At 37.3% G+C, this 25,076-nt stretch overlaps 3 protein-coding genes across 4 annotated transcripts; 2 read left to right on the top strand and 1 right to left on the bottom strand.

Moving 5' to 3' along the window:
* Positions 1 to 2,013: 2,013 nt before the first annotated feature.
* Positions 2,014 to 8,319, bottom strand: XPB1 (DNA repair helicase XPB1-like protein). Its single transcript, XM_021965146.2, has 20 exons — positions 8,166 to 8,319; positions 8,037 to 8,080; positions 7,856 to 7,925; positions 7,548 to 7,710; positions 7,227 to 7,449; positions 7,080 to 7,136; positions 6,750 to 6,893; positions 5,929 to 6,009; positions 5,720 to 5,807; positions 4,957 to 5,294; positions 4,666 to 4,741; positions 4,376 to 4,569; positions 4,046 to 4,209; positions 3,886 to 3,958; positions 3,325 to 3,438; positions 3,033 to 3,113; positions 2,792 to 2,851; positions 2,589 to 2,672; positions 2,364 to 2,506; positions 2,014 to 2,286 (listed from the first exon to the last, which is right to left on the bottom strand). Exons 1-20 carry the CDS (start codon positions 8,173 to 8,175, stop codon positions 2,193 to 2,195), a joined length of 2,301 nt encoding a protein of 766 aa, XP_021820838.2. The 5' UTR covers positions 8,176 to 8,319; the 3' UTR covers positions 2,014 to 2,192.
* Positions 8,320 to 9,267: 948 nt separating this feature from the next.
* On the top strand, positions 9,268 to 16,104 carry LOC110762465 (Adaptin family protein). The gene is made up of 15 exons (XM_021965108.2): positions 9,268 to 9,517; positions 10,121 to 10,318; positions 10,870 to 10,983; positions 11,153 to 11,403; positions 11,564 to 11,699; positions 11,814 to 11,993; positions 12,124 to 12,216; positions 12,333 to 12,544; positions 12,651 to 12,714; positions 12,892 to 13,071; positions 13,369 to 13,461; positions 13,841 to 14,250; positions 14,477 to 14,666; positions 14,744 to 14,947; positions 15,487 to 16,104. The coding sequence occupies exons 1-15, from the start codon at positions 9,431 to 9,433 to the stop codon at positions 15,784 to 15,786; spliced, it is 2,712 nt and encodes a 903-aa protein (XP_021820800.1). The 5' UTR covers positions 9,268 to 9,430; the 3' UTR covers positions 15,787 to 16,104.
* A 1,562-nt stretch (positions 16,105 to 17,666) lies between these two features.
* LOC110762509 (serine/arginine-rich splicing factor SR45a) lies at positions 17,667 to 21,972 on the top strand. 2 transcript variants are annotated; one of them, XM_021965157.2, is made up of 7 exons: positions 17,667 to 17,879; positions 18,518 to 18,540; positions 18,656 to 18,739; positions 18,876 to 18,984; positions 20,064 to 20,213; positions 20,942 to 21,005; positions 21,536 to 21,972. In XM_021965157.2, the coding sequence occupies exons 2-7, from the start codon at positions 18,518 to 18,520 to the stop codon at positions 21,724 to 21,726; spliced, it is 621 nt and encodes a 206-aa protein (XP_021820849.1). In that variant the 5' UTR covers positions 17,667 to 17,879; the 3' UTR covers positions 21,727 to 21,972. The 2 variants fall into 2 exon arrangements, with proteins under 2 accessions (XP_021820849.1, XP_021820848.1); XM_021965156.2 differs by having other exon boundaries at positions 17,670 to 17,879; positions 21,530 to 21,972.
* The last annotated feature ends 3,104 nt before the right edge of the window (positions 21,973 to 25,076 follow it).

Below are 25,076 nucleotides of genomic sequence, written 5' to 3'. Positions count from 1 at the left end.
TCCAAAGAACTTTACTAGTGATTTTTCTTGCAATGATTGAACAAGAAAAATCATATAATAACAAAGTATGTGCACGAATGGTATATGTTTATTAAGTGGACCGACTTTATTCATAAACTAGTGTCCTAAGTCACTGGTGGTGATACAACTTTTCGTTCTGAAAATAAAAACCAAAAGAAAGAAAACTAGGCTTCTCTCCTTCATCACAGGAAATTGAAGTTAGAGGGTGATACAGTAAAATCCACTCGAATATATGAAGAAGAAAGACTCAACTGGGATACATATAGACAGTTTTCTTGTTAGTTTGATAGATTCTGGGTATAAATTATGTATTTTATTGATAACTTTCTTCAGAATTGTGCACTCACTCAGAACAAGTCATCCTTTACTGCAAATAATTGTTTAATTCTCCTCCTCTCTCTCTCTCTCTCTCTCTCTCTCTCTCTCTCTCTCTCTCTCTCTCCACTACTTGACGTTAGGAGGAGTGATGTCCATTTCAAGCTAAAGGTGTTGTAGTTGGATTTGTTCAAGTATGTTGCTTTTGTTTGTACCCATCAAGCTCAATCTCTCTCGAACTTGAATTTGTAAGAGCAATGGTGATGAGCAGTTGTTGTTGGGCATCTTGATCTGATGTGGCTTTTTTCTTTTATTTATTTGTTATAATATACGGGGGGTTCAAAGGAATAGAAGAAGAATAAGACTGTCGCCAAAAAGCAGTCAAATGGAATGGGCTTAGGCTTGTCTCTTTCTCTCTTCCTCTCTTCTTATTAGGTCTTTGCAGACCAGAAGAAAATTCCCTCCTACATGTCACTGTAAAAGAATCCATAAAGGCATCCATTGAACTCTTGCTACTTTCCTTGTGGGGCCTCTCACCAACTTCCTGATGCTGACAGACACAGCTTGCTTTCAGCAGCGGAGCTAGACTATAACATATGGGTGCACCCCCTGCTTGCTTTGTGGCTGCACATCAGTGACTTTTGCAGCATCCACAAAATCATAAACTTCACCCTGAACAGAGAAACTTCCATGCCCCCAAGTAAAAATACCAGGCTTGTGTTGCCCGGGAGATAAGTACACATGAAAAGAGAGATACAGAGAAGAGGGTAGCCATGCGACCCGGGAAGATAGATAAACACACATAAAAAGAGAGAGAAAAAGAAAGGGCAATATAACAGAGGCAACCAAGTAATTTGCCATATGAAGAGCATAAGTTGTTGCTTACAACCCTTGCATACAGCATTTCTCGCAAAACCCACCTCTTTTGTACACTAAATTTAGTCCAGTCACACACCCAATACGATCCCACAACATAGTCGAGTCCAAAACAATTCGACATAGCAAACGGCTGTATAAAGTCATAACTAGTCTTAAATGCGATTGTCGGCAGATGTTAATAATTCACTCATATTATAACACATATACGTTTGTAGAAAAGTTTTTATTTTTATTTATTTTATAAATCTTTTGAAAGTATTAACACATATACATTCTGTCTCAAAAATCAAAAGATTACACACATTTGGGACATTTGGTCAAAAATACAGAATTGTAATATTTCAAAGAACCATTCGACAACGACGATCATACTACATAATTTTCTCATCAATTTTGTGATACCATAGCTCTGTACACGAAAGTGGAAAATGGAAACACGATATCTCCCCTAGTTGCAGTTTTTTTTTTTTTTAACTTCAACATAACAACGGAAATGAGCCAACATCACCGTTTCAAAAGAGATGCAACTTGTTTTCCTCAAATTTTTGGGCTTACAAATTCCCTTCCGAAATAGTACCAGAACTTGTTTCTCAAAATATTTTACAGGAGCTTTAAAAGTGTGCGAGCATATCGTTAAGCTTATCCATCTTCTTCGGCAGAGAACCTCCATATAAAGCCAGAGTACAAGCACACTCCACCACTCAGGTGGATTTTTCTTATCGATAGAAATTCCCCGAAGGATTTTCTTTGCTAACGCGATTTCTTGAGAGGCGCAGTACAATGGCAATTAGTGCAAGATTTAAAAGAACTGGATCATGGATTGTTCATCACCAACATCAAAGTATGTACAACACCAGCGTTTTATGCGTATAACTGCAAATCTGAATTTTATACAGAATTCCTGCTCATAATATTAGTAAGAATAGAAGCATCAGCCTCAGGTTTCGTTTATCTTCATTCCTCTATTCGTTCTGTTCTCACCCAAACCGTCTTTTAAACAAATGATGTCGCTTGGCCGGATCCTTGGGCTTACTCTTCATCTGGCCTTTGCCAAGTTTGTGTCTCCCAGTACTGCAAAGTAGGAGATTATTTATGATAGTAAAAAAAAATGACAAGAAAAGAGGGGCAGGGGGACTGGATTAGCATACCTGTATTCCATGTAAACCATCCCATTTGCACCTGACATAGCACTCATGGATCCACCAAATCGACGGGCTTTATGAAGGGCAATGTCATCAGCATCTTCTTCTAGTTGCTCTAAGCCAACTGCCTCATCACCAGCACTCAACACCTGGGAGAGTTGAACATGTCAGAAATCACTAATTCAAAGAATGAGTTTAAAGTGAAAGCTTAGGAAACAAGCAACATTCTACCTTTGTGAGTAGCGCCAGTTGGTCATCAAGACGGTGGTAGTTCAACTCAGGACCAGAATCAGGTGGGGGCAAGCCTGTAATAACCTGTCAATAGTATATAATTAAAAAGATAATTACACAACTGTAGAGATCAAGGAGAGATACAACTTTTGACAGCTAGTGGAAACACTTAAGGGGCAAATAGATATATCAAAATGATGTACCTTGAAACTATAACCTTGGTCAATCAAAAACTGCTGTCGTTTAGTCGAATAGTACATCTCCTGTATTCAAACAGATGATTAATTGAATATCAAGATTTAACAAAACGGAAACGATATATATCGGTTGTGCAAGGTTCTCTTTTTTTGTTTACATTCACAGCTGTGAAAAGTTTACACATGCTTAACCTCAAACAGATTCAGAAGGTTTTTTAAAATTTTTTAAAATTTTTTAAAAGCACACCTGTGTATCCATTGACACGAGGGAATAAAAGAATGCATTGTACTCCTCTTTACCTCCTGCCATCCGATCCTGAAGTTTACCCTGTTCACACAATCACAATGTACAATAACACATTAATATTAAAATCTCTAGTGTTTCTGACCATAAGATTCATCTGATTTCCAGATTTGATAATAAAGAAAAACTGCACATTATGTCATTCACCATTAATAATGACGCAAAGAATTGTAAAACATTTGCATGACCAAGACAATCAGAAGAAAGCTATGATTACATCCGTACGAAAACAAACCTTTGCCCTTAGAATACGACCAAGACGCTGCGCTTCTTGACGCCTTGAACCAGCATGTGACGATATCTGAATTATCACATTTGCCTCCGGAATGTCTATGGAATTATCACCTACCTGAAATTTAACATAAACTGAATCAAACATCACTATGACAGCTTCGAATTCTATAAAACTTGCAAAATAAAATATCATAAATCTCCCAATTGTCAGTGACATATGATAAATTTCAGTTAATCTAAATAGACTGATAACTGTAAAAGGAAGGGTGCAACAATTTAAATATTTTGACACAACACGCCTTGCTTTTCTTTCCCCTTGATGAGTAAAAGCACGTAAGCGTTTCACCTCTTACCGAATTGGTGATCAGCTAAAATAAAACATGGTTTAACTCACATCATGCAAAGAACCCATCTTATGTCTCGTAGATTATTATTATTTTGTATTTTGTTACGAAGTCCCATAATCAAGTAATGTGCATAGTAGTACAATTACATATCACCCACCCATCAAACAATGGGAATCTATTTCATATTACAGAGGATGACAACTTTGATAGAGTACCTTAGACAAAAATATAGTGTTTACATCCCGACTTGTTTTGAAAGCTTCTAGGATTTTTGTCCTCTCAACATGGCTGAAATCACAAGGATTTAACAAGTATTAGATGTGAGAGAGCACAAGTAAACACTGTTAATAAATACAAAATACGTCCATGAACAACCTGGTGGCACCATAGATCATAGGTTTCCGAAGTTTCATTGCATATTCCACGAGAGCAAAAAGATTGTCAGCAAAGACAATAATTTTGTCGCCACGTTGCTGTTCATGAAACCGAATAAGAAACTCGCATGCCCTGAACTTATTTGGGTTCATCACATAAAGTGCCTGAAAATGAAAGAGAAGAATTATGAAACAGAAACAAGAAATCTGTTGTACAAAAAGAACTGACATGCTTGACACAAAATGCTACATCTTGGCATAAATAGAAATTAAAAAAAAAAACACTCAAACCTCAAGTATGAGCACTTTCAGGATAGACACATAGACACACCTGCTTTTTCTTGGAGTTCTCTTTCTTCAAATATTGCGCAAAGAACTCTTTTGTCATTGGACACCATACTTCAGCGCACTGTACATTTGCAATAAATCCACCTTTTACCAAATCCAACCAGTTTGCTTCATACAATTTTGGACCAATAAGGAAGTTCAGATCTGTGATCCTCTCATCCTCTCTCACAAGTGTGGCTGCAATTATATTGATCAATAAATTAAGACTTCCAAGCAAAAAAAGATCAAGGCTAAATGTAGGCGATAGTTCAAATCCAATATTATCAGACTTACCAGTGAGACCCAGCTTGCAGTGAGACTTAGTAAGGCTAATGACCTTTCGAAACATTTGAGCAGGAACAACGTGCACCTAAATAAAAAAGGACAAAGTTAGTATTTTATAATGCATAAGAGATACACATAATCTTATGAGTAAAGAGTCGTACTCCAAAAAAAAAAAAAAAAACTCATCCATGAGAAGTAATCCCCATTCTAGGGGATACAGTTGATATTCTATAATGCATATGAGATGTACATAATATAATTACAAGTAAAGAGTCAAACTCCACAATATAATGTAATTACCTCATCCATCAGAAGCAATCCCCATTCTCTATTTCTTATTTCTTCAATAATCTTTTCAGATTCTTCAGACCTCTTGCCACCAAAGGCAACCATGTTATAAGTTGTCACTACCACCCCAGCATTTCCACGAAACCTTTCTTTACTATCAGATGTGAAACGACAAATTTGCTCATCACGGATGGTAGACCACAACTTGAACTGAAAAGCCCATTGATCAACAGAAACAGCATTTGTTGCTAAACAAAGGCAGCTCTTTCTTATTCGGGAAGCTGCAGAAACACCAACTAGAGATTTTCCGGCACCACAGGGTAGCACAATAATTCCAGATCTTGCTCTCCCTGAAATATTAAATAACAAAGTTGAAATAAAAAGCGTCCAACTCACAGCCAGAACAAAATATGTTTATCATTGCTTAAGTCATTAGAAAAGCATTGTGGAAAAACCCACAAACAGCAACACCGAATCCATGGCAAGTTGGCAACTCCTGAATATTTTTTTGCAGGAATTAAGGTCAACAATAAAAGGAAAACCAAAATGTGTCCAATAATGCAAGATAGATATGTTCTCTTTTCATCGCTATGCTACTGCTTATAGACAGTTCTTTGAGAAACACAGTTACCGAAAACTGAAAAGCATTCTAAAGTTATTATTCATTCTTTGCATGGTAATCCCGACCAAAATAGAACAAGCATAGTTAAATTGAACGAATTTTGATGATTAAATAACCTCTTCAAATGATGCTAAAATTTGCAAGAAACCATACCATTCCCAAACATTTTACTCAAGCTCTTCTCCTGATATGGTCGTGGTTGCGCTTGAGGCTTCAGTTCCATATCAAGATCAGGGTTAACCTGCAGTGTTAAAAGAGCAATGGGTGTGATAAGAAATAAAAGAAAAAGAAACTCCTAGATTATGGTTGATTTGTAAACGATTAATAATTCAGTGCAGGGAGAAGGTAAGTCATTAACTCACAGTATCATTTCTGAAGTCATACTCCTCCAACATGGGATAGTTCAAAGCATTAGGCAAGCAACGTTCCTTGACATTTTCAACCTGACAATCATTGAAATACCATGCTGGTCTAAAGCCACAGAGATCCAAAGATAAAATGCTTTACTTAAAAAGATAAAAGGAGTCTCAAAAAAAGCAATATGTTCACATTCATTGATTGCTTATCTGTTTATTGTGATGAAACCTAATTACATCAAATAGATGGGAACATTGCCATTAGAAAGTTACAAATACAAGCCCATCTATTCAACTTGCAGACTAAGCACATCAACAAATGCATGAGAAAATTACCAAAATGTCTTTCTGAAAACGCCTCTCCCCTCCCCATCCCTCCCAAGAAATAAATTAAATTTCATGATTTATATACAGCAACAAAGTATATCTCTTCGGGGGAGTCTGGATAATATGAAACTGCACCAGACTTATCCATTATTCCGACCTTGTCAGAAGTGGCCCAACATATGGTGCAGCATGAAGCATGCATAACCAAGGGCTTCACTTTCAGAAAGATAAAGTAGAGGGGTCTACGCTGTGATACTGATGTAGCATAACCCAATGATACAGATTGAATTTGGATTAGGACCATTACTTGTTTGGTTTCCTGTTTGTTATTTATTTCCAGTTTTATCATTTTGCTAGGATCACATTATTATTTTCCAGTTTTATTATTCTCCTATTCCTAGTAGGACCATTACATCAGATACTGATACCAAGCATGACCCAGGGAGACAGCTAACAATGGGAAATAAGGGGCTTCAGTTTTCAAATTACAAACAAGCTACCTGTGTAGGATCGACTTCAAATGCATGAGTTTCTTTTTCTTCAGCCACAGCTGCCAATTCTGCTTCATTTAGCAAATCACTGGGACCAGCTCCAATTTCACCCATTGTTTTGCTAATCGTAAATCCATCACTTCCACGAGAACCCTATAAAAGAACTCAGATGTATATCGACGTCAAAACATGTGTATCCATGCAGATTCACACACAAGGGAAATTACAGAAATATACTGTTAAAGAAATAAATGGTTAGCTAAATTTCAATACAACGATCAATCTGCATATACACACATGAAGTTAATAAACGGATTCTAGGCAGACCAAGGTGCAAACCTCAGAGATAATCCTCGATTTAGATATAACTTCGTCCTTAAGCAATGTCTTCAATACCTGCAAACCACTTACAACAATAATTTAATAACCAAAACATTTGTATCCATAACTGATAACTGGAAAAAGTTTAGGGCATAAAACTCTTGCCTCTGGGAATGGGGATTCGACAAAGTACCGATTCTTCTTAAGCACAAGCTTCACTTTGCCGTAATTGGCAGTAGAACCATGTATGAAATCAATCATTTCTTTGGGGAGCTTGGTCTTTGACAACTTATTCAAAACAGAAATGATGGTTTCCGTTTCAAGACCAACTGACACAGCAGCATACAACGAATGCGGGGTCAAATTGTACTCATGCATCGATTCTGGCCTATCAATCAAGTCCCGATAAATAATAAATGTTTGATCACTCAAAAAATAAATACATGGGCAGTGATAAGAATTGTGTTTGGACTCAAAAATTGATACCTGCAAACAGGTTCTGCAATGGCAATGAGAAAATCATATGCTTGTTTGTACAAAGGTGAGAAAGTTTCAAGGAAAATTCGGCCATCAGCACAAGCCCATAAAGGACGATTGATGTGGTCCGGTTTCAATTCTAACTTGGTAAAGTCCCTCTTTTTCCCTTCACCTTTAATCAATCAATGTCAGTCACAATTTACCCAAATTAATCAAAACCCAACATTCCAAAATCCATAAAAAAATCAAAAGAACAAAAACCAATTTCAAATGTAAAAAAAGGAAACCAGTCTATGAACAACACAGCAAATACACACCATCTCGAACATCGTCGTCGATATCTTCACCACCGAAATATGCGTCTTCATCATCCAGGTGTGTGATTTCCTGGATATAACACCTGAACTTATCAACACTATACATCGGAATAAATATATGCAGAAATTACAGGAAAAAAAACGATCAGAAAATGAGTTTGAAACAAATAAGAAGCAAAACCTTGGCAGAAAATTTGAGCTTTTTACTGGGTCGGCCTTTATCACCTGAAAGATTGAAACTTATAATTGGCACCGTCAATTCCTCTGAATTCTGAAAGGAAAATACAACACTAAAAAGGAAATAAATTACCGTGCCCCATTGTTGTTTTTGCAACTGAAAATTGAATTAGGGTGAATTTCAAGTCTGATTAATTTATTTTCCTTCGCTTTTCTTTTTCCTCTGTTCGCTTTGAGGGAGATCGGAATACTCAGAGCTCCAGTTATGTTGAATTTGTACTGCTGGGGAACCGCCTGCGCCAAAGTTCGAAAGCGATGGTCGCGTAATCAAGCCACGTGCGAGGCACGTGTTGGACTTTTAAAACGGTTCGGACCGGGTTGAGGCGAACCAAATGTTTAGGGGCGGGTAATTAATGTCAGTCTTTTTATAATTGGAAAAACAACACAACATTGGTGTAAATCATTTTTTCGATTCTTCCTCCTCTTGAATTTGAGTTCATTTGTAGTTGACGAATCATGGCATGAACAGTCTTAATTTCCAAATAAGATTGATGACTTTCTATAACACTTCCTTTTGTTTGTTTGTTTTTTTTTGTTGGGATTGAAACTTCATATAGCAATTTTGGCAACATTGTAACAATAAAAAAATCATCCTAGCCAATCCAAGTAGTAAGGTGACTTAAACACTTGTTTCTTAATGACTAGTAAACATAACCTCTAGTTATTTGTGTATTCTTGTCATGTGCATCAGTTAACCTAATGTGATATAGATCAACATTTTTACTTAATATTGATTTCGTTCGAGGCACATAGTGCTAGACTCAATATGAGGCGAATTATGATTGACATGTATTGAGTAATTACAAAGAATGAACTATTATGAAGACGTGGTTGTGAATACTAGCGATTTTAACATAATCTATCAGTAATATACGCTTATACCTAATAATACATTTTAAAAAATTATTGAGGCATCTCTTAGCGAGCAAGAACAAGGGTGATTAAACTTTATAAACCCCGATAATCAATCACAATAATGAGAGATAAAAATGACATACAACACGTTACATATAAGTCACCCCCATACATCGATACCAGTAATGTTGGCCTTGCGATTACTTGTATATTTTTCAAGTCACCATTGTCTCTTCTATACACACCCCACGCCCCAAGCTGCTTGCTACACAACTAGAGGAGGTGAGCTCGCTTGTCAAAACCAAAAACCGGTCCGGTTCAGTAGCTACTTCTCCCAGCGGTTCGGATTTAAGACAGCCATTTCTTCATCGGTTTATTTCTTTTTCTTCATCTTCTTCTGTCGTCTCTTTTAGACGAAGCATTTTGGTCTCAGGCATTGCGTTGAAGACTGACAGAGAGAGAGGAGACGACTCGAGCAAAGAGATGAGCGGGCACGACTCCAAGTACTTCTCCACCACCAAGAAGGGTGAAATCCCTGAGCTCAAGGAAGAGCTCAATTCTCAATACAAGGTTATTAGGTTTTTTACTCTTAGGATTGTTGGGAGCAGATCTGTTAGTTTACGCTTTGAATTGTTGCTTAAATTGCTGTTTGATTTCTTCGAATTCTGTTTAAATGCCGTCGTAGGGTTTCAGAATTGTTCGGATCCAGTGCGAGTTGTTAATTTGCTTTCTGTTCTGTTTGGGGCGGGAGAAACTGATGGAAATGAAAAGAAAATCTGCTCTTTTGTTTTTAGATTCTTCTCTTAGATTGAGTAGAATTTAAATTCGGTTTCCTTTTCTTATTTCCTAGTAACAAATCGGAGCATTGTTGATTGCTTGCAGTAAAGTGAATTGTAGTTTTACATGATCTGTAGACATTTCTAATATCTTTCTAGTGTATGAGTATTTCTCCTTCTTGATTTGTCTGATTCCCATCTTCATGACTTTAAACGCTTATTTTTACCATTAAATTATGTTTTTCTTTTCTTCGGGTGCGTGTTAGGGCCGTATTGTTTTCCCCCAAAATTTTGACTAGTGCTTGCCTCATTGTTTTCGTTTCAGAATTATCCTTCTTGTGTACTTTTACTTTATCAGAAGCTTTGTGATCATAATCTTCTTTTGTGTGTTGTATAGGATAAGAGAAAAGATGCTGTTAAGAAGGTGATCGCTGCAATGACTGTTGGGAAGGATGTTTCATCTCTGTTCACAGATGTAGTGAATTGCATGCAAACAGAAAATTTGGAGCTGAAGAAGCTGGTCTATTTATATCTGATAAATTATGCTAAAAGCCAGCCTGACCTAGCAATACTTGCGGTGAATACATTTGTCAAGGTAAAACTGTAATGAAACCCCAGTCTTTTACAGTTCATCACTACACACCTTCATGTGAATAGGTCGTGCCAATTCAGACATTTTTATTGGTAACTTATATGCTAGTAAATAGGGAACTAAAATAGAGGCGAAATGTTGTCATTTGATCATAAGTTATTGGGTGAAGCATATGTGTTAAATGCTGACATTGCATGCTTCAAGAGTGCGTATTTGACAAATCCCATTATATAGGTTTTGTAAAAAGAGGTTATCATGCTAAAGCAAGTAGAAATGGGATTCTTCATATCATATTTAAATTTCAAGTCAATAACATCATCTCTGTCTTCAATTCTCCCTTTAATCTACTTATTGTCTGTCTTTAAAATGGACAAAGAGATGTTCCAAGTATGACGTTAAGGACAGCTGAGTTGTTCTGATGGTACCTCCAACAGCCTTCTTTTTAATAGATGTGCTTAACATCTTTATGTTAATATTATTTTGAAGTAAACTTTTATATAATAATGCTCGCATTTGCTTCTGATGAACTTTGTGTTGCATGATCAATTATGCAGGATTCACAAGACCCAAATCCTTTGATTCGTGCTTTAGCTGTCCGGACGATGGGTTGCATTCGTGTCGATAAAATTACAGAATACCTTTGTGATCCCCTTCAGAGGTGTCTCAAGGTTGATTTTTCAAGCTAATACTTTTTTGGGCATGCTTGGTTATTGAAACTTAGTGTTAAATGTATTAATAGTTTTCAGCTTGCAGTGTTTACTTCTCAACATTTTGAAAAGTATTTTACTTGGTTTGCGTCTTGCTATCTGTTTCTTAGTTTTGTGTACTTTATGACAGGATGATGATCCATATGTTCGCAAGACAGCAGCCATATGTGTTGCCAAACTTTATGACATAAATGCGGAGTTAGTTGAGGATAGGGGTTTCCTGGAATCTCTCAAGGATTTGATATCTGATAATAATCCTATGGTTGTAGCAAATGCTGTGGCTGCTCTGGCTGAAATTCAAGAGAATAGTAATAGACCCATCTTTGAGATCACTAGTCACACTCTATCAAAGCTCCTTACCGCCTTAAATGAATGCACAGAGTATGTGTACTGTCAGTAGTACTTATTCAATTATTTTTATGCATTGAATACATTTACTTCTGACCTACTATTTATGCCACTGCAGATTATGTTGTTCTGTTTTATCTTTGTTGAGATCCTTTTCAGTTGTTTCTCTAACTTGATTATGGTACATGTTCAGGTGGGGTCAAGTTTTCATATTGGATGCTCTTTCTAAATACAAGGCAGCAGATGCTCGTGAAGCTGAAAATATAGTAGAGCGAGTTACACCACGACTACAACATGCTAACTGTGCTGTTGTACTTTCAGCTGTTAAGGTGACAATTCCATTTTTTTAATGTTCTGAATCATATTGTCCTTGTGCTTTGAATTATCATAATCTTGATTACTTCCATCATTGTTTTGTCTTTTCCCTACCTTTTTACTTGCAGATGATCCTCCAACAAATGGAACTTATCACTAGTACTGATGTCGTCAGAAATCTTTGCAAAAAGATGGCTCCTCCACTTGTGACACTACTCTCTGCTGAGCCTGAGATACAATATGTTGCATTGAGAAACATCAACCTTATAGTACAAAGACGGCCTACAATCCTTGCCCATGAAATAAAGGTAAATCATTGTCAGTCTTGACTCTTGCTGCTTGATCCAGAACTGTACACGCTCATATATGCACACAAGTAGCTGATATTTGTTTTTGACCATGCAAGGCAAGCTTACATAGTTCTCAATTCTTTTCTAGGTATTCTTCTGCAAGTACAATGATCCAATTTATGTAAAGATGGAAAAGTTAGAAATCATGATAAAGCTTGCTTCAGACCGAAATATAGACCAGGTATGTAAATCTTTCCAGGATTTACTATTTCATATTAGACTTGAATGGTTTTAAGATGTCACAATCAAAAGCTGCCACCATACCGAAAAATCATGCTTTCTTCAACATTTCTGCAGGTTTTGTTGGAGTTCAAAGAGTATGCTACAGAAGTAGATGTGGATTTTGTTCGAAAAGCTGTCCGTGCCATTGGTCGCTGTGCCATCAAATTAGAAAGAGCAGCTGAGCGGTGCATTACTGTTCTACTTGAGCTGATAAAGATCAAAGTAAACTATGTAGTTCAAGAGGCCATTATCGTCATCAAAGATATCTTTAGAAGATATCCGAATACGTAAGTTCTGGGTTTTTAGTGTGATTCTTTCTTTTATAGTTATTATTGTGATAATGAAGGCTTCGTCCCCTCCAAACTTTGTCATGGATTTCTATCTTGATTACAGCTATGAATCCATTATTGCAACTCTCTGCGAAAGCCTAGACACTTTAGATGAACCAGAAGCCAAGGTACTTATGTTTCTCTTCCTGTTAAAAAATAGTTTTACAGCTCAAAATTTCTGGTTTTGCTTTTTCACCTGCTAAAAAAAAGGTTTCACTGCCTAAGCCTTCTAATTTTCACTTATTGTGTTCTCTTTCTCTCTCTCTCTCTCTCTCTCTTCGCGCCCCCCCTCCCCTCTTCAAAAGGCATCAATGATCTGGATAATTGGTGAATACGCGGAAAGAATTGACAATGCTGATGAGCTCCTTGAAAGCTTTCTGGAAAGTTTCCCTGAAGAGCCTGCACATGTCCAGTTGCAATTGCTGACTGCAACTGTCAAACTCTTCCTTAAAAAGCCAACTGAAGGGCCACAGCAGATGATACAGGTTTTGCTTTTGTATTATCCATCAAGATTGATCCTCTTTGACTAATGTTATCCTTCATTTTCAGTAAATGACTTATTAAAATGTGTAGTACCATCAAGGAAGCAACTATATTTTTTATTATATTGTTGCAATATAATGTAATATCTAAGGGGCAAGTGCACTCTCTTTTTACTATGAATTAGAATGCCTAAGGTGTATTCATTATTTATTTTTGAAAGTATTTCCTTGCTTACTTGGACCAAAATTGTTTAGATATGATCTAAGTAAAATTCTTACTTTGTAGACTTATATGTGCAGGTTGTTTTGAATAATGCTACTGTGGAAACAGACAATCCCGATTTACGAGATCGGGCCTACATATATTGGCGCCTTTTATCAACTGATCCAGAGGTGGGTTTGGCCAAAACGACTTGCAGTTTCTTTGTCAATATAATAGCTAATATTTGGCCTACTATTTCTGGCCCTCTCTCTTACTTGAAGTATTTTGTTTCTTTGTCAATCCAATCCATACATGGCCTTTTCTTTTACTTGTACAAGCGCACATTTATATTTCTTTTTTCTTTTGGGAAGGCGAGCGTGGGGATTGGAATCTTCTATTGTGAAGATTGCAACAGATTGCCATTAAAGTGTTCATGCGTATGCAACATATGTATAATTGGCCTACAGTGAACCTTTAGAAAAACCATAGTTTGACAACTTAGAATAACGTATTATGTTGGGGCTGTACCATTGAGTTGTATGTCTCATGGGCATGCTTCTTATTTCTCAGGCGGCCAAGGATGTTGTGTTGGCTGAGAAGCCAGTGATCAGTGATGATTCAAACCTGCTTGATCCATCTCTTCTTGATGAGCTTCTTGCAAACATTGCCACATTATCCTCTGTGTATCACAAGCCCCCGGAAGCATTTGTTACCCGTGTGAAGACCACAACCCAAAAAACTGAAGATGAGGACTATGGTAGTGAAACAGGAAATTCTGAATCACCTGCTCATATTGCTGACAGTGCTGCATCCCCACCAACCAGTTCAGGTGCTCCATATGCTGCAGCAAGACAAGCAGCCCCTGCACCAGCTTCGCCTGCACATGCAGCTGCTGCTCCAGTACCAGATTTACTTGGTGATCTGATTGGCCTGGAAAATAGTGCTATCGTCCCTGTGGATCAGCCTGCTTCTCCTGCTGGGTAAGTGTTAGTATAAAGGAGGTTGCATAATGTCTTACTTATGTCATAGATACTTTGTAAAGTGGAATGGAATGGTTGTGGATGATAGTCTCAAAATAAACTTATATATGAGCTGCTGTTTGAGCGAATGAATTATAGTTTTAAAAAAAAAAGATTTTCATTAGTTTCATTATGTACAAAGCATACTATCGATAAACCTTACCGGATTTTCTGACCTTGATTGCAGACCTCCATTGCCTGTCGTGCTACCAGCATCAACTGGTCAAGGTTTACAAATCAGTGCTCAGTTGACACGTAGAGAAGGCCAAATATTTTACAGTTTATTGTTTGAGAACAACACACAGAGTCCATTAGATGGGTTCATGATTCAATTCAACAAAAATACATTTGGTCTTGCAGCTGCTGGACCCCTTCAGGTAGATATTACTCATGTGATTTTGAGTAGGATTTCTCGCCAAATAAAATGTTAACATAAAACATTACTGTCTAATAGGTTCCACAAGTGCAACCTGGGACATCAGCGGGGACTCTCCTGCCCATGGTTACATTCCAGAATATGTCTCAGGGTCCTCCAAGCTCACTATTGCAGGTTGCTGTGAAAAACAGTCAACAACCAGTCTGGTACTTTAACGATAAAATCTCATTGCATGTCTTCTTTACTGAGGATGGGAGAATGGAGCGTGCAAACTTTCTTGAGGTAAAATCATCTTGCACCTTCTGTTTCCTTTCAACTTCAGTGTAAGGCCATTTGCATCTTCAATGCTGGAACTTCACGTCCTACTAAGATATAAAACCCCAAATGAAGCGGATAATCGCTGTTGGTTTTTTGTAACTTCGTGGCTATATTATTACTATATACCCATTTAAGAATTACCTAGTTTTGTTAACATAGAAGGTAGCTAGGTTGGGAGATGATAGAATACCATCAATGGACATCTAGCATCCCATTAGGAACGTTAATAAAGCAATGCTATGAATTTTTATTTTACCTTTTAAATAAAAAGCTCAAGAGGATTTGGTGAAATGAAGATGAAGTGGGTTGTTCGTTAAAAGTGGGAATTTTACTAAACAAAGTTCTGGCACAGAGGTTATAAATGGGGTTGAAAAAGCGGAAAAGTAGAGTGATCTAGTACTTATTGATACAGAGATTCTGATAATTTGCTGGTACTGTAAATTAGTTGTACTAAGAGTCTTGATTGTAGCAAACAAAACCTGATGCTTATATCCCCATTGCAGACGTGGAGGTCCCTTCCAGATTCAAATGAGATTACAAGGGACTTCCCTGGAATTGTGGTGAGTAATGTTGAAGCGACTCTGGACCGCCTAGCGGCTTCAAACATGTTCTTCATTGCGAAGCGCAAACATGCCAACCAGGATGTGTTCTATTTCTCTGTAAAAATCCCTCGAGGAATACCATTCTTAATTGAACTGACCACAGTTGTCAATAACCCCGGCGTCAAGATTGCAATCAAGACTCCAAGCCCAGAGACAGCACCTCTTTTCTTTGAAGCCATGGAGACTCTCCTCAAGGATTGATTCTGTTTTATATGTTTATATTTTTTTGTATCTCTCTTATTTTTTGTTAGCATTTGTACACTCAGCCTTGGCTATTGAGTTTTTTGTCATCTTTCTGCCATTCTTTGTACTTTAACTTTCTCATTGCCACTTAGATTGACCTTGAATTGTTCAAACTTGTGGTTTTATATGTTTCAATAGTTTCACAAGTTGTAATCTCGATTGGACTTGGTGTCTAAGGGTGTGGGTTCAGCTCGTTGGTCGATACTATTATGCAGAGAAATGTACCAGGATTGTTTAAAGCTCTAGTTAAACCTGTTATTATATTCTTTTCCTTTACATAGTGTTTTTTTAGTCCCTTTTCAAATGATCTCACGTACTTGTTATTTTTTAGACGATGCCCTGTACATTTTCCGATTGATTCTGTGGCATTTACTGGTACTGTAAGTTTGCTCTAATTCTTCAACCCACAAGCAATAATGTGTACAGTAGACTCACAACTCAGTGAGGCTGCTACCGTTATAATTGGAATAGCAAAATATTTGCTATTTTCAATTGCAACCAGATGAATGTCTGTAATTAGGAAATTTGGTACCCCTTTGATGCTTTCAAACTTCAATCCAACGGCTCTGAGTTAAAGATCCACATTCATATTCACTAAACTTATATTCTAAGGTTTGCCTTCGTGTACATAGGTGGTTTTAACTCTTGAAGACCCTCGGTGAGTTGTAAAGTCATGGAAAATGACGGGGATATTCGTGTACATAGGGGCTACTGTCCAGCCGTATCTTAGCATGTGTTGTAAACGGACTTGCATTAACAGCTGAAAGTTACAAGAGCGCACTGATTTCGTTGTGAACGTACTTACATTTCCGAAATTGAAAATCAGTCGCATGTAGACGCACTATCCTCGGAGTTATTTATGGGTGTGGAGCCTGGACTTCCAAAATTTTCTATATCCTTGGTGACTCTATGATTGCAGTAGTTGCCGTGCAATTATAAAATTTAAGTGACCTTTCATGGTTACTCACTCCTATGCTTTTGTCCCATCACAATCATAATCTCTCATCGACCAATACCAGAACTCCATTAGTTTTCTATTCGCTCAATGGATGGAACAATTCAGTCATAATAATGAACCATGTGTAGCGTTGTAATCGTCTTTGGGAGAAATGATGGGGACCGATGAAACTTGTGTCCAAAGTTTCCTTCTTTTAATCAAACTATTTATTCTACCACTTTCTTCCCATCACCATCATATAAACCAATGGAGATCAAACGTTAAAAATGCATGGTCTTGCTTATTTTTCATATATATATATAAAATTCCAGTGAGAGCTACAAGTAACATGGTTTTGGATTAGGACTTGTGTTGTTTGATCCACCTGTTTTCCATAGCTTCATAAACCTCTTCAATATTCAGTCAACCTATCATATTTATTACACAGAAAATTATCAACCACATGCTAGAACTTGTGCATTAACACATTTGGATTTTGAGACCTCTTCCGATATTGTTCGAATGTTGAAAATAAATATCATTAGACCAATAGTCCGTTGGTATTATTTACATGTATCTTTGATAAGAGGTATGTGACAATATTTAAATCCTCTAACACAATTGTGTGAATACTGTACCATCACTCATTTAGGCTATCTCTAATTCTCGGCTAAGTTTAAATCTGAGGGAAATTACTTAAAAATTAACTTTGATCATTCCCCTTGAACTTAAATTTGGGTGATTGGATTCCCAATATGACTCGACCAAAAGGATGTTATTCTCTAAATTCGACTTTGTAATTTGTAAATGGCCTAATGTGGGTGGATTGTAAAAGTAGGGATTGTCCAAATTAAAAATGAAAATTCTAATTCTAAATAAAGCATAAAACTTTTGGTGAAAAAAGAAAAAGGAAAAGAAGGAATCTGAGTCAAGTAGGCGTGGGTGGCCAACTAAATGCTGGAGCTTCTTCTTCCACTTGCACGTGGGAATTGAGAAAGCAAAGCAGCGTTCCAAATTGCATTTGTTTTCTTCTCCTTTCGGGTTTGAGACTGTCTTCCTCCCACCGCGTTAGGGCATCTGAGTTGAGTTGACTCAGCGATTCCGCCACCCAGAGGTAAAGCTACCTTCAATATTTTCCCTGATTTCAATCTCCTCTCTGAAAATTAACCTAGAGCTTTGAAGGTCTTTGAGGCATTTTGGATTTTTATGCCTGTCAATTTTTCAAGAATTTATTGGTATTTGACTGCTTTAATTTGAAGTACTTAAATAGATGTCGGCCATGATAGATATATACTGAGTATTTCGAATTATTGTGTTAAATCTAACAAGAACAGAACAAAGTTTGAAATTTTGATTTGTATAGTTTGTTTGGTTCCTGAGAAAATGCAGGAAAAGTAGATGGGATTTCAAATATTTTCTTTATATGGGTATTTTGGAAACTTAATTCTGCATTCCAATGAGCTCGATTAAACCTATTTGTAGCTGAACTATGTATTCGTTGTGTGTTTATCACCTCCTAGAAAGTAAAAAGATAATACATTTGCGCACTTGATCTTTTTTGTGTTCGTGTGTGTGTATGCATATATATGTACATGTACACATTCAAAATCTGAATATATGGTTTCAGACCCATTTTTGGTTTTATGAATGAACATTGCGGACATCTGTTTTCACTTTATAGCTGCACTGAAATTTTCATAATATTGAAGGGTATCTAATATCGTATACTTGTTTTTATGTGTGTACCCGTAGATGCCATACCCAAGAGAAAGAAGGTGAGTCCCATTTTAAGTTATGTTTGCAGTAACAAGTTTGTTCACTTCATAATAAGATAAGTCATATTGGATATAACTTATAAGTCTCATTTGCTTTTGGTGGTTATTGACTTAGGTCTGCTTCACCACACAGCTCCCCTTCACCTGTAAGAGGCCGCCGGTCAAGATCATTGTCAAGGTCTAGGAGAAGTCGCTCTAGGTATTCTGGAAATCTCAATTTGTAAATTGTTTTCAAGGTCACATTTTGGAATATTTGTGGTTTTATTCAAACCGAATTAGTGGGTTTGAGCTTTGTTGAGTTGAGTTTAACATTAAACTGGTTTCTCTTGCTCCAGGAGCCAATCTGTTGATGCATCCAATCCTGGAAACAATTTGTATGTAACAGGCTTATCCACAAGGGTCACCTCCAGTGATCTTGAAAAATTCTTTAACAAAGAAGGGAAGGTACGGGTGATTGCACATTTAGTTTTGGAATTGTATATGGCACACATATTACCCTGAGACAACTTAATGTAGATTTAATTTATTGTTCTATGGGGATTTCAAATGACTGCAACTTTTTTACACAAATATCTTTTGAAAGAAAAAGTAAGGAAAGAACCAACTTGAAAATAATTAAAGTTTCAGTCGTTTGGGACCATATTTTGAAATTGGTCCCTTGTTTTTCAATTAGCTATTGTAATTTATATTTGGATCTACCTGGAAACAAAAGGAGACTTGTGAGTTCCAAAGAAGGGAGTGACTTCTTAGAGCACTTCCAGCAGTTGCCCTTTGCCATGGCAAGGGGGGGCGCTAGGGCAGCCACTATTCACTTGAATAGTGGCTGCCCTTGCAAAAAGCAATGTTGGTTTCCAACAGTTGCCATGGCAAAGGGCAAACACTATTCATTTTTATGTTTTTTTTACAAATTTGTTTACCTAAACAATTAATTTGGATAATATTTTCGGATAAGATTTTTGGTGTGGGAAGTGAAAAATATGACTAAAAAAAAATTCTGAATTTTTTTGTATTTTTTTCGATTTTTTTTTTAAAATTTTTTGTTGCTGACGTCAGCTCGCCCGAGTTTTGGACCTGGGGCTGGACTTGCCCTTGGGCCAGCCCATCTTCGTGGCCCCCACATGCAGCCCAGGCTAGCCTGCACTGCCGGAACCTGTTTTTCGCCCAAAACCCCCCCAGCCCGAGTCCAGCCTTAGCTGCTGGACTTGCTCTTAGGAAACTCAACAGCTATCCTTTCCGTTTACTCTTCATTCCTGGGATTCAAGAGAAGCCTTACATGGGATTCAAGAGAAGCCTTACAAGTGATTCTTGTAAAAACAATAACTGTTCTAGTTTCTAACATAGTGTTTGTGCCGAGAAAATGTGCTTTCTTTTCTTTCACTGGAGTTTAAATACTAGGTCATTTAAGGAGAGGTGCTCTGTGTTTATTAAGTCATGGCTTTACGTCCATCTGGAAAGTAATAACCTTAGAGTACCTTATTAGAGATCATATTTCGAAAAAAATTACATATAAGCTCTGGTTTCAGGTTCTGGAGTGCCATCTGGTTACAGACCCTCGCACCAGAGAATCTCGTGGATTTGGGTTTGTCACAATGGAAACTGTTGAGGATGCAGAACGCTGCGTCAAATATTTGAATCGTTCTGTGCTTGAAGGTCGATTAGTAACTGTGGAAAAGGTATTAGCTTCTGTCAAAGGATCAAGAAAGTTACTGTGCAGTATGCAGCTAAACTATTTGTACTTTTTATTACTATTATAATTTTATGAAGATTTGCTTTCTTCAGAAATGTTGCCTGATAAGTTTTGGCAGCAGGTCTGGTCACTGTAGCTTCATCGAATTCACAATCTAAGCTCTAAACAGTTGAAACTATCCATTCACGACATGAGTTCTGCGTCGACATTCAAAACTCATCAATTCAAATTCAACTATTTTGCCGAGGGTTGAACCCCCTTTATTCCTCTTTCTTCATTGGCAACAGCGTCTGCCATGGTTGTTTAACCTTAATATTTAAGATACCCTAGAGACATGGTAAATTCTTCTTGTTGCATTTTCTTTTTGGGCTTATCCTACTTAATCAATCCAAGATATTTATTTATCTTATTTGTTAAAATAAACGTTGGAAGTTGGACAGAAAATCTCCTTGCGGCCAGTAGGTTAGCATGGCATGCCGTTGACTTGTTGTACAGTTAGGAGGGTTACTTTAAGAATATGAGAATAGTTGCACCGTTCTGGACCTTCCAATTGTGTGGATTATAGTCATCCGCATGGAAGGCGGTTTCCAGTTATCTTCAAGTAATGTGTAGTTCCAAGCAGCAGCTTATTGAAGGCACTGTTTACTGCTTTGAGTAAATTGTTGACTTGTTTATCTGCCGTGATGTTATCTTGCATTTTGTGTATATATGCAGGCAAAAAGGAAGCGAGGGAGGACACCAACTCCAGGAAGGTATCAAGGTTTAAGAGATAAACGAGGTACAGACAATATTAAGTATTGTATGTTTCTAGCAATGGTATTTTGTCACTGACCTTGGGCCATTGTTTTCTAAATTTGGGCCACATCTGCACCCATGTTATTTCCAGATGATGACACGGGTTGGACACCAAATTCTCATTTAGAACTTTTGTCACTCTTATGCCTGTACGTAACTTTGGCCACACTACCACATGAGGTTTAGCGTGTTAACTATAGGTCTGAGAAATATGCACTCGGGGTGTATTTTTGGATGCAGAGCCTAGTAGCTAGAAATATGTGGTCGTCTTCCTGTTCAGCCCCCCTTTTGATTTGTTCATTGAAAGATGAGTTTTAAAAAAGATCACCTTAGAAATCTATGATGTTCATACTTCTCATCCTGTCCTTGTTATGACAAGTCTGTGGTGCCTCTTTCCCTTTGAGATGGGAAAGTGCTGCATTTTGACACAGCATTCAGACACTTACTTTACCATAAATATATGCACTATTCATATATTCATATCTCATATAAACCCTGGTTAAAAAGATGCAGGACGTGATCATGATCGTGATCGTAGACGATCTCGTAGCTATTCACCGCGTCGGTTGCCAGACAGAGATCCGTATTCCAGGGACCGTCGAGGAAGATCACGCTCTCCATACAGTAGGAGGGTGGATGAACATTCAGACTCGTACAGGAGGCGCAGGGAACGATCCTTGTCAGGTGGCAGAAACCCTAGATAGAGCAAATTCATCCAAATGTGCTTCTGCTCTTCTCTGCACTAAATTGTTTAATGTCTATGATGTGGGATTTTAAGATCTTAGTACTATTTGCCCTTTTATTTTACCCATCGTTTCCTGTAATGTTGTTGTACTTGTGTTGTATGTTAACAATTTGCTCCAAACTGACACCTGACTAGTTCACTATTGTTATGGCAGCGTTCACATAAAGATCTTGTATGCCATATTTGCTGTTTGTTGATAACTTTCTCCCAAGCTTGCAAGTTTATGTTGTGGTGTTGCCATAAAAATGTTTGTAGATTTCACCTCATCAACGATCTTGGTTCTGCTCAGACTAGCAGGACCACTGGATTACTACCCAAGTTTGAATATGTAATTTTGATTTACAGCTTAACAGAGCATATTAGGCATGTAGGATAAATATAATTCTTGCTCCATTCTAGTAGGTTTAGCGCGGGGCAAGACGTGACGAATACGAGTATGTTTGAGCGGCATGACGAATATGGGTATGTTTGAGATTGCTTAAACACTTAGGTCCTGTTTGGTTCATGGGAAAGGGTCTTGTTTAACATCAAGAAATCATTTCCCATGTTTGGTAAGTGTAGACATGAGAAATGGTTGCCTTGCATATAGAAAAGTAGGGGGGAAAGTGAAGCCCTCCTCTCCCCTTGGGTTTTGTTTTCCTCTTTATAGGAAAGTTTGGGAAAATAAGCCAACATTAAATGCACATCTTTCATGAAAATTTTATCCCCATTAACAATTTAGAATTACAATATAACATTAAATGCATTCTTTTTTTATTTGATTTCATATGAGTATAATTTGAAAATTAAACAAACATTGTTTTACATTCATATACAAACCAAATATGTGAAAGGAAATAAAATAGTATTTATTGGTTACTTTCCCAGAATTACCAAACATGGAAAATGAATCTTCCATTTCCCATCCCTTGAAAAGACATGACAAATTATTTCTCATCAAATCATTTCCGTAAATCAAAAAGGGCCTTACACTAAGCATTTTTGTTAGAAGTGATTTTATTATTTCTCATCAGAGATATTTTGTATGTTCCACAAGCACTTTTAGATTAATCTGCTAATCGTTATCAAAAGCATTTTTGGTTGTATGTTCCACAAGCACTTTTAGATTAATCTGCTAATCGTTATCAAAAGCATTTTTGGTTGAACACATTCTACATGGTGGTACAAATTTTGCATCCGAAGTCTTATGTTCAGTACCTCATCCCCAATATCGTTTGAATAAAAAGACCAAAACATGATACTCGTCTAGAAGGAAAAAGCGAGGGAAAACTGAAGAGAAAACTAGAAAAAAGGAAGAAAAGGGTACACGTACGAAATATGAAAAAAGAGGGAAGATAGATTGAGTAGCCTAAGAGAGGAGAGAGAAAAAGAGCATGTGGGGGTAAGAGAGAAGGGGGCCCCACGCTTTGAATTCCCAAAAATCCGAAAGCGGGATTGTGAGGAAGGAACGAGACTTTGAGTGCGCGCCAGCTGCATTGCTGCATTGCTGCTGCTGCAAAGCAAAGAGCGGACTTCAAATCAAATTTCAAATTTACGCAATTTTTTTCTTCTTCTTTCTTTTTCCGTTTCTTTTCTTTTATTTTTATTTATTTTTTTATTACATTACATAAAATGGTATTGGTGGTAAATAGTACGGTTTTTTTTAACACTGTGCTCTGAATTGTACACTTGCTAGGATAAGATCCCACAGCTGTGTTTCTGACACGTGTACGTCATTTTCTCTCTCTCGAGTGAACGGTCACTTCCGCTTCGGCTTCGGCTTCGGCTAATATGGCTTGGCCTTCTCCTATTCCCAATCTTGAAGTGGACCCAAAGTAAACTTTTGAAAAGACCGAATTGCCCCAAATAATTCCAACGAAACCAGAGCTGAGCTGAGCTGAGGAATGTGGAGAGAGTGAATATCAACCGTTCGAATTTTAGTTGTCGGACAAATGGCAAACAGGTTATATTATTCACATGCATTTACGAAGTTGTTGCCTTTTGGCGGCTCAATTAGCAAACCAAATTTTTTTTCTTCATATGTGGGTCTAATTGTAATTGTGTAATGTAGGGGATAAATATTTGCCAAATTATATGCTCAAAAATCAAATGTCTTAGATCGAACCTTAAACAGTTGTACAAAAAAAACTACATGTGATTTGTGATGTTTGCACGTTTTCAAAATACACCCTAAAATCTTATATTGAACGAACAAGCGAGTTTTGAAAGTTTTCTTTGTTACTCAAATAATAAATGCTATAGATTTTAATTTATAAAAAAATTTAAAATTGCGATTGGAATTTGTGTCTTCTCTAAGGTGAATGGCTTAGGGTTCGTGATACGAAATTTGGGACTTGAGAATTTTCAAATACAATCTTGTTGAAAAACAATTACTTCTTAAAATAATCTACCGAATTTGTTTCATTGAATCTATCAAACCCTTTACTTAGAAAAAAAAATAATTTGTTTAAGCATTAAGAACCAAACCATATACGAGGAAGATTTGATTTTGTTTTATACTTTGTTGGAGTGGATTATGAGTTAAAGTTATTACCTTTTTATACCCAAAAGAAATAGTTATGCGTTACAGTGAAAGAGAGAGAGTAGCTTTAACTCATAGAGAACAATTCCGTTCAATCTATATTCAATGCAGTATTCTTGTGAGAAAACTAATCCATGTGTATGTATATTCTGTTTATTCAGGTCTTGCATGATGTCACTGCAAATGGAAGCTTGATGATAAGCATAACTAGGAACCAAACCATGAGATGTTATGAATTCATAACCATGATTGAACGGAATATTACCTTTTTATACCCAAAAGAAATAGTTATGCTTTACATTGAACCCTGAACCAAACCATGAGATGTGGTGTTGTGGTAGCTCACCTCATTCCTTAATCATGAAGTTGGGGGTTCAATCCCCGCTCATGGGAATGGAGCGCATTTTGTGGCCAGCCATTTACCTCCATTGGGAGAGCTTCTGCGGCGAAAGGGATTAGTCACTGCTGTCGGCGGTGGATACCCTTGGGTCTCACCTAAAAAAAGAGAGAGAGTAAATATTTATTTTGTTCAGTAAACTTCCAATTTTCAGATATTTACAAAGGAGCCCACATGATCACGGAGCAGATATGTATGGCCCCATGCACCAGTCCTTTAAGCTCCCATCACACGACAAAAACGACAACCATCTCTGAGCTTTAAAAGCCGAGCCGAGCCTGCCCTCCCATTTCAACAGGCAATAGCCGGTTTCACCGGTTACAAAAGGCGTGACCGTACGGCAAATGGCAGGTCGTTTCCTTGGCAGTTGGTAAGCATTTAGTGTGCTCCT

This window comes from Prunus avium, chromosome 5, assembly GCF_965620075.1.
Source record: "Prunus avium chromosome 5, drPruAviu1.hap1.1, whole genome shotgun sequence".
In the NCBI taxonomy this organism is placed as follows: Eukaryota; Viridiplantae; Streptophyta; class Magnoliopsida; order Rosales; family Rosaceae; genus Prunus; species Prunus avium.
Note: the sequence above shows the minus strand (reverse complement) of the source record. Positions and strands in the feature narration are given on the sequence as shown.